Raw genomic sequence first — 8972 nt, forward strand, 5'->3', positions numbered from 1 at the left:
TGCCTTTGTTCTTAAAAATGGGAACTAGAACACTTTTCCTCCATTCTTCAGGAATCTTTTCGCCCGCTAGTATTCTGTTGAATAAGTTGGTCAAAAACTCCACAGCCATCTCTCCAAATTGCTTCCATACCTCCACTGGTATGTCATCAGGACCAACTGTCTTTCCATTTTTCATCCTTTGTAGTGCCTTTCTGACTTCCCCTTTACTAATCATTGCCACTTCCTGGTCCTTCACACTTGCCTCTTCAACTCTTCCTTCGCTCTCATTTTCATCATTCATCAACTTCTCAAAGTATTCTTTCCATCTATTTAGTACACTCCTGGCACCAGTCAACACATTTCCGTCTCTATCCTTAATCACCCTTACCTGCTGCACATCCTTCCCATCTCTATCCCTCTGTCTGGCCAAAATGTGGAGATACATTCGGAAATTTGGTCCATGTGCTCTCACTGCATTACGGAACGTCGGGATGCTCGGAGCGCATTTGGAGTGTGTCGTTAAGGGATTGGAGCTCTACATTCGAAGCGTCAGGGAGGACGAGATGTTTACAGCAAAACAGACACATTCAATATGGCGGACTCACTGACGTATCTATTTTAATGGCCAACGTGCTCAAGTTTATCAGTGTGCAGTAGCGACTTGTGGTTACGCCCACTTTCAGAGCGCAACGGGATCGAACGTACCCTATGTCGTCATTTTCAGGGAAGTCGTGGCATTATGGCGGCTTCCATGGCAAGACGTTGGTTTTCTATTTGCGGAAATGTCCGCACTTGCTTGAATGCGAATTCGCTGCCTCCAAAATGTCCGCGTGTTCATTTGAGTGAACTAAACAGCAGTCTACAGCAGAACGCTGGTTATGTAACACGACGGTCAGACAATGGCCAGGTTAGTCAAACAATATGATTGATTAAGATGGTTTTCTTTTTCTAAAATGCATATTTTGTATTATTGTAAACAAGATCATGCAATTTGAACATTAAGACGGAAATTACATATCGCAAAATAAAAAATATTTAAATGATTCTCTTAAAAGATATTGCACACAAACCTTTAATGAAAACGGCAAATGTATTGAGCTTAAAAGTCCAATCAAAATGAACTGTACTTAACTGAGGTTAAAATGGTTCGTATTCATGTATTAGTTAGCTTTACTGGAGTTGAAAAAGTGTCAGGGCGATTTATTGATGTATGGCTTATGAGAGTCCCAGGAAAAAATATTTCATTTTATTGGAATGTACATTACACTTTTCAAATGGATGTGACAAATTGATAAACTGAACTGCACTCTAATGTGAAAAAAAATGTTGAAGCCATTGTAACATTACACACAGTTTGAGCATTTAATTCAGTGTGATTCTTTTGCATACCATTTGAGAGAGTCCGGGTACAACACTTTGACAACCATTGTTAAAAACAAAGTATGTGAGACACGGGGGGAATTAAATTAAAATGAGAAAAAAAGTGGGATTTTTTTTGTTAGGTTTAAATTATAATATTGGAAGTATAAAGTTATATATTTGATAATTTTTTTATGTTTTTGACAGAAAATGAATTGTTTTCAACATGTCAAATTACAATAGTTAAATCATATGTTTTGGTTGGAAAATTTATATTCAGAATAAAGTATATTTTTTTAGATTGAAGTTGCAGACGTTTGAGATTAAACCAGTGACTTTCACTCTTGAAAGTATAGAACTTTATTGTTGTAATATTGCAAATTTAATCTCTTAATGTAATCCTTATTTTTTTTCTCCAAATGCAGAGCAAGCATTTAAAAATGAATGTTGCCCAAGTATGAAAAGGGTAGGAAGGAATGATGATCGTGATGGGCCCTCTGTGAGTCAGTGTTGACTATGAATGCACGTCTTTTAATCACTATGTTGTGTATAGTCCACACCAGGCTGAATTGTTTTGTTTGGGGTTGTCCTGTTTTAAGCATCACACCATTAGGAAGAAATAATGGGCATTATAATCATAGAACATGCATACAATTGTGTAAACATTTCATGCTGACATATAAATCACTCAATTTATTTTTATCCCTTTTTTCAGGATGCCCAACTATACATTCCAGTGGGTAAATGTTTAACAACTAAATTGCCCTCTGTCTATTTTTTTCCTAATATCCTTCCTTTTTATTAACACGTTCTTCTCTTTAGACCGTCTGACGGTGTCTTACAGTAGAAGCAGCGGTCCTGGTGGCCAGCACGTCAATAAAGGTCCTCAAAACAGTCAAACGAACAGTGGCTTTCGTTGTATTCCAAGTTGACAATGCCAATTTCAACCCGCAGTCAACACAAAAACAGAGATCCGATTCCATGTGTTAACTGCAGACTGGATCCCAGAAGTGGTGCGACAGAAAATCTTGGAAAAGGTTAATTTACGAAAACTATCACCCCGATCCTTTCTCTATATTGATTTTAATGGTGAACCAGTAATGAAAAGGATGTTTGCGGTGCAGAACAAAAATCGAATCAACAAGGCCGGCGAATTGTTGGTGACCTCAGAGCTGAGCAGGAGCCAGCACAGAAACTTCACTGACTGCTTACAGAAGATCTCGGGCATTATTGCTGAAGCTAGCGAGAAACCACACGAGGCCATGCCAGAAGAGATCGCCCTCAGGAAATCTAGGTAACAATTTCACAGCGTATTTCCTCTATAGCGGTGTTCCAAATTGTTATCTATGGAAGATTTTAGTCAAATAATTAATTGTTTCCATAGTGAGCGCACAACTGTAACCATTTAAAGTGCCTCTGATGAATCACAAATGCCATTTAAATTTTCAAGTCGGGTTTTCCTGGCGTTTTTTGATTTTGGTTTCGAGAAGAATCTTGAAGGTTTTGTGCAAACACGGACTCTGTTGTATGTACAGCTGTTCATAAATCACTCCACCTTGACAATGATGCTGCCACCATGCTTCAACCAGTGTGTCTTGAAAGATAAACAGTTTGGAAGACATGGATGACGTTAAGATGGTCGTGAAGTTCGACCTGCAGAGGTCCCAAGAATCATCCTTCCAATAGTGCGTTAATGTGTGGCAGGTTTTGATTTGAAATGCATCTTTTTTGACACACCTACTTTGATAAAGATTGTTGTCACATATACTAAATACCTAGCACGTCACAGAAATTTCTCCAGCGTTTTCAATGTTCCTGTCATCCTTTTTCACTGGCTAGATTTATTCTTGTATTTTCATAAATTTTGTAGGTGACAGTTCTTGTAATGTCACTGTGGTGCCATATTGTCTCCTCTTGACAATGCTCTTCGCTGTGTTGCTTGCTATAGTTCAGGGGTCGTGAACCTATGGCTCGCAAGCCATACCTGGCTCTTTTGGTGGTTGCATATACCTCGCGGAGCCCTCATAACAACAGACTGGACATGTGATTTAGGCGTGCAGTGAAGCTTTGTCCTAGTGGGGTGGTCGTAGTTAGGTCTGGAAGGTAACGCAAATGACGTCAGGACAGTTTGGCCTAGTGAGTTGCCGTAGTTTTTGCGTGGTAGTCGATGTCCAGAGGTGCAGAAGGGTCTAACGCTGATTGTCTTGGAACAACTAATTATGGAAACACTTTTGACAAAGGTCGCTCAAAGAAAAAAATATGAGGAGTACTGAAGTTTTCAACAAGAATAGACAGTCTTTGTGGAGAGGGAGGGTTCTGCTGTGTGTTTAAATTTACAGATGAGGAGTATGCAAAAGCATTTGTACTTGACGTGGCCAATAAACATTTTGCCAACTTCACTTAAAGACATGATAATCAAGCGAATAAAAGACATGCCTTTGTCGCCAAGAACCGTTCACTATCGTACCTGTGTTGGTCTTACATAAATGCGCAAATACACCTGTACTTAGTTTTTAAAACACTGTATGACTCTTTTGAAATTACATTTTTAAATATTTGGCCTTTATGGCTCTCTCAGTTGAAAAGGTTCCCGACCCCTGCTATAATAAATGCCTTGGAAATTTCTTTTTCTCAGAAATGTCAGGAAATACCTGTAAGAATATCTTAATATTATTTGGGGTTTATAAGAGACTAGCTTTTTTACGATCACCGTTTAGGAAAATACTAAAGTTGTCTTATTTTTGTCAGTGTGACATTTAAACTCCTTAGATGTGGCAAATGTTTTTCAGATTGGACAAGAGAAACAAAGAGAGAATCAGACAGAAGAAGATCCATTCTGCTACTAAACAGAGCAGGCGGCTGGAGTTTGATTAATCTTTCAGCCTGCTAGTAATAGCACTATTTAAGGTATTTATTTTATTCATAATAAAAATTTTTTGAAATATCTACATGCATTCATTTAAACATTCTGTGACCAATCTGCATGTTGCCAGTTTTAACAGTTCCAACATTTGAGTACCGTAATTTCCGGCCTACGGAGTGCACCGGATTATAAGGTTCACCCAGTACATTTGTAACATTTGGTACATACATAAATCGTACCTGTGTACAAGCCGCAAGTACCCACATTGAAACCCACATTGAAACACGAGATATTTACAAAGAAAGACAGTACACGTAGTTTTCAAAGTTTTAATATCTTATCTTATCTTGACATAGTAACAACACAAACAGGGCTGGTTAAAAAAAAAAAAAACAACAACAACATACCGGTAAAAAAAAGAACACACAGTATCAAAGCCGGTTAAAAAAAAATCACTAAATTGCTGGATGCGGCAGTAACCCACCAGAAATACACTAGGACGGCGCTAACACGGCCGGTTGAAAAAAAAAAAAAAAAAAAAACGGTAAAAATCACTGAGACAAGGCAGTAACATAGCAGCAACACGCTAACACAGCACTAGCGCAGCGCTAACAGGGCCGGTTAACCCTCTGTTAACCAAGCAGGGTTCCAGGTTATCTGAAATTGTACAACACTGGTTAATAATGGCAAATGCCAAGTTGGTAAACTGGAAAAGGGGCCCTAATGTACCATGTACAAAAATGTAACACAGGTCAACAGAGGGTTAAAAAAAAAAAAAAAAAAAAAACTAAATCACTGAGTAACAGTAACACAGCAGAAACACACTAGCATGGCGATAACGCTACCGTGGCATTAACAGAGCCAGTTAAAAAAAAGACATACCGGTAAAAATCACTGAGACGCGGCAGTAACACAGCAACAACACGCTAGCACAGCGTTAACAGGGCTGGTGGTTAAAAAAAAAAAAAACGGTAAAAATCACTTGAGACACGGCAGTAACACAGTAGCAACACGTTAGCACAGTGCAACACTAGCGCAGCGCTAACAGGGCCGGTTTTGAGACACAGCAGCAACACCGCTAGCACAGCGCTAACAGGGCCAGTTAAAAAAAAAACACCGGTAAAAGTCACTTCCTCAGCACATATATTCCACTGGTCTCACTCTTACCTTTTCCACTCGAGTGACCCCTTGCGGCCGTTTGAAAATAATGCACAAATTAACCTCATCACCGCATAACCCGCAGGGTTGAAAGCATGCGGAAAAAAAGTCAGGGTTTCTAGGCCGGTAATTACAGTAATCATGGATTAGAATGAGTGGAGCAAAGCATCTAAATGTAAATACTGCAGTGGTATGACACATACATTACTCAAGTTATCACTGCTTGACCTGTTAGCAGGAGACATAGTAGGATATTGTAGTAGAGCAATATATTTACCAGGAGGTAACACTTTGAGGTAACTCTGTGTGTAAAGTATGTCAAGTATCGAAGCGTGAGACGCAAGTTCGGTAATGTGGGATTCATCATTGTTTTTGTGTCAATTAATTTTTACAAACAATGCAAAACAAGTCTATTACCATTAAATAACGTGCCAAAACCCAAACATGGTTGGTCAGTCTTTGTTCCAAATGTCAACTAATGGCTTCATATAAGGTTTGAATGAGCCTCAGGTTTCTTTGGGATGCCGCAAAAGCTGGAAGAATCATTCATATTCACTCTGTATGTGCAGCCCGTCACGCAACACAAGCGTTACCATTTAGTAAATTGTAATTCAAGAAAATCATGATAAGCGGCTCAGAAAATTGATGGATGGAGCCATTCAAGCCAAGGCAGTCACTCGGAATAATATGTTAATTGCCACATATGATACTTCTTCAGATTGCTGCTTTCCTCTGCTAGCATATGGGAGCTGTGCGCTGCTTGAATATAAATCAAAACCACTTATCAACTATGTCACAATAAAGAGCTAAGTGGGTGTATGTCAATCATTTGGTCTGAACCTATTGAATTGCATCAACGTTACTTGTTTTTGGTTAAATGCAGTTCCAAAACACAGCTGAGATTTCTACTCCCAAATGTAGCAGAGAATGGTTTTGATCCATCGAACTCTGGGTTATGGGCCCAGCATGCTTCCGCTGCATCACTCTGCGGACCAGTGGAAACCAGTTCAGATGCTGTGAGTTTGTCCTTGTGTGAATGTTTTGCTGTATAAGACAAGGCAAGTTTATCCATCCATTATCCAAGCCGCTTATCCTCACAAGGGTCACGAGAGAGCCAGAGCCTATCCCAGCCAGCTTCGGGTGAAACGCGGACTACACCCTGAACTGGTCGCCAGTCAGTCGCGGGAAAGATATCAACACCATCACTTAGCGGGAATCGATCCCATGCTGCCTACACCAAACTCAGGTGTGTGTACCATTATCATTGAGTTGCTTAAACTTTTTAAGCCAAAAAAAGTTTCTTAAAAGTCAAGAGAAAACAAAGATTGAGTATCTAAACAGTAAACAATGTGGTTGTTAGACCTGATCTAAAAGAATCAAGAGTTTGAGTAGACCTCAGGTATTTGGGAAAAAAATATATTTATACAAACATACATTTCTTTTCTGAGCCGCTTATCCTCACTAGGGTCGCAGGAGTGCCGGAGCCAATCCCAGCTGTCATCAACAGGTCGCACTGAAAACCCTGAACTGATTGCCAGCCAATCGCAGGGCACATGGAGACAAACAACAGTCGCATTCACAAGCACAGCTCGGGGAAAATTAGAGTCTCCAATTAATTTTTTCTTAGTTTTTTTTGTTTTTTTTTTGGGGGGGGGGAACCAGACTGCCCTGAGAAAACCCATACAGGTACGGGGGGGAGAACATACAAGCTTCACACAGACAGGGCCGGATTTTGAACCTCAGTCCTCGATGCTATAACTTATTCCCTCTCAAATGTGAATATAATACTGCATTTATAGTACAGAACATTAAAGTTAATTTGAAGTTGGAAAATAATAAAACAGTTTAAACATAAAAAGTTTATTAGAAGTCAAGAGAAAACAAAGATTGCAAAACAAAGTGGTTTCGGACCTTATCTAAATCATTTAAGAATTTGAGCAGATTCCGGATATTAAGGACGTTTGTTACTTTCTTTAGTTCTAATTTGTGCGGGAAAAATATGGTATTTGTATTCAAGAAAATAGCAGAGGATGGTTTCGATCCATCGACCTCTGGGTTATGGGCCCAGCACGCTTCCGCTGCGCCACTCTGCTGCTGTCCCTGTGAGGCCAAGCATCATATATGTATGTTGTACAGTGGGTGGGTGGCGAGTGGGTCAATTGCGCAATTGAAAAAAACTCGACCTAACCTGTGTCCATTGCAGTTTTTATTCTACGTGATCTGTTGCCACGTTCTGTATTTACCTTTAAATCACAAGTTTTAACTTCCCTTTTCCGTTTACTTGTCCAGGGCCTTTGGTCGGGCAGATAAAAGTTACGACCACGAAGGGACTCGAACCCTCAATCTTCTGATCCGAAGTCAGACGCCTTATCCATTAGGCCACGCGGTCCCACGGAGAGAACGCCACGCATCATAATTAATGTACTTTGACAACACACGGATGGCCGTGCGATAGCAATAACATTACTTCCCCATTAACGATCAAAAGTGCGCCATCATTACTTTAACTGTGTCTCGCAAATGATGCGTTCCGACGTTGTTCGTCCACTTTGGTTGAACTGAAGCAGTACATGCTACGAAACTTTTGTGCAGTATTTTGTTGTTGTCTCGCTTGCCCTGTTGTGCTTGTCAATGCTGAGAGGCTGTCTGCGTCCGAGTCTCTTTCGAACTATGTATCCCTCACTAACACGTTAAGTGCAGTACTGTACATGAATTTCGGCTCAGCAGTTAAAATACGTCGACGGTTATATATCCTGTTGAGGAATGTTGTTTTAACAATAATTATTAATTTCTTCCACATTTATTATATTACTAATACGTACTCTGGTTACCTGAAGGTTTCCTGTTATTGTCATCCATGAATTATTAACATACTGTGCAGATTTTCTGAATTAATTTTCTAAATTCCATGGGAACAACTGGGTAGACTAATAAAACATTAAATTGATGGTGCAAAATGATTGACTGTTGTGTTATTATAAAACACGCCCTACTGCTTCTAGACTGGAAATGATGTGACACTCCCGACGAACCCGAACTCACCCTCTTCCCAATTTTAACCCATTGCAAACTATAGAAGTAAATATGTGCGACCAGGATTTGAATGAAAAATGCCACTGAATATTTTGTATTGTAAAATTCACATTGTTATTTCAAAGTGATCACGTTTTCAATAGCAGTATTTCAACTTTTCAATATTAACAAAGACGTCATATAAAAAAATCAACCTTTAAAAATTAAACGCAATATTTATAGGTTGAATTTTTTTATATGGTGAATTTGTTAACATTGAAAAGTGAAATTGAAATACAGCTATTGAAAATGTGATCACTTTGAAATAATGTGAAGTTTGCAACGTAAAATTTTCAGTGGCATTTTTAAATCAAATCCTGGTGGCACATATTTACTTCCATATAAAACACCCTAAAGAACATCCTAAGACCAAAATCCAATTATAACAAACGCCTTTGTTATTATTTGGTACAAATGTGATTTGCGGCAGAACAGTAGTATAACGTATAACTGTATAAGTGTTTTGAGGACAGCGGTTCAAGTCCTGGCCTCGCCTGTGTGGCGTTTGCATGTTTTCCCTTTGCCTGCGAAGGTTTTCTCC

General features: G+C 39.3%; 1 protein-coding gene and 2 non-coding genes across 4 annotated transcripts; 1 reads left to right on the plus strand and 2 right to left on the minus strand.

Moving 5' to 3' along the window:
* Positions 1-665: 665 nt before the first annotated feature.
* mrpl58 (mitochondrial ribosomal protein L58) lies at positions 666-6966 on the plus strand. Of its 2 annotated transcripts, XR_009793682.1 has the most exons (9): positions 666-886; positions 2054-2078; positions 2161-2220; positions 2293-2375; positions 2463-2632; positions 4128-4245; positions 6243-6375; positions 6461-6605; positions 6825-6966. XR_009793682.1 is itself a non-coding variant. In XM_061810970.1 (6 exons), the coding sequence occupies exons 1-6, from the start codon at positions 719-721 to the stop codon at positions 4210-4212; spliced, it is 591 nt and encodes a 196-aa protein (XP_061666954.1). In that variant the 5' UTR covers positions 666-718; the 3' UTR covers positions 4213-6131. The 2 variants fall into 2 exon arrangements, 1 of the variants encoding a protein (XP_061666954.1); XM_061810970.1 differs by lacking the exons at positions 6243-6375; positions 6461-6605; positions 6825-6966 and having other exon boundaries at positions 4128-6131.
* A 414-nt stretch (positions 6967-7380) lies between these two features.
* trnam-cau (transfer RNA methionine (anticodon CAU)) lies at positions 7381-7452 on the minus strand. The gene has a single exon. It is a non-coding gene; the product is annotated as a tRNA-Met (tRNA).
* A 223-nt stretch (positions 7453-7675) lies between these two features.
* trnar-ucg (transfer RNA arginine (anticodon UCG)) lies at positions 7676-7748 on the minus strand. The gene has a single exon. It is a non-coding gene; the product is annotated as a tRNA-Arg (tRNA).
* Between the last annotated feature and the right edge of the window lie 1224 nt (positions 7749-8972).

Source organism: Syngnathoides biaculeatus, chromosome 22 (assembly GCF_019802595.1).
Source record: "Syngnathoides biaculeatus isolate LvHL_M chromosome 22, ASM1980259v1, whole genome shotgun sequence".
In the NCBI taxonomy this organism is placed as follows: domain Eukaryota; kingdom Metazoa; phylum Chordata; class Actinopteri; order Syngnathiformes; family Syngnathidae; genus Syngnathoides; species Syngnathoides biaculeatus.

Coding starts and splice junctions, on each gene's coding strand:
- mrpl58 (XM_061810970.1), top strand. CDS start 719: ATGGCGGCTTCCATGGCAAGACGTTGGTTTTCTATTTGCGGAAATGTC. Junction 2,376..2,462: donor GACAGAAAATCTTGGAAAAG/GTTAATTTACGA, acceptor TTTGCGGTGCAG/AACAAAAATCGAATCAACAA. Junction 2,633..4,127: donor ATCGCCCTCAGGAAATCTAG/GTAACAATTTCA, acceptor AATGTTTTTCAG/ATTGGACAAGAGAAACAAAG.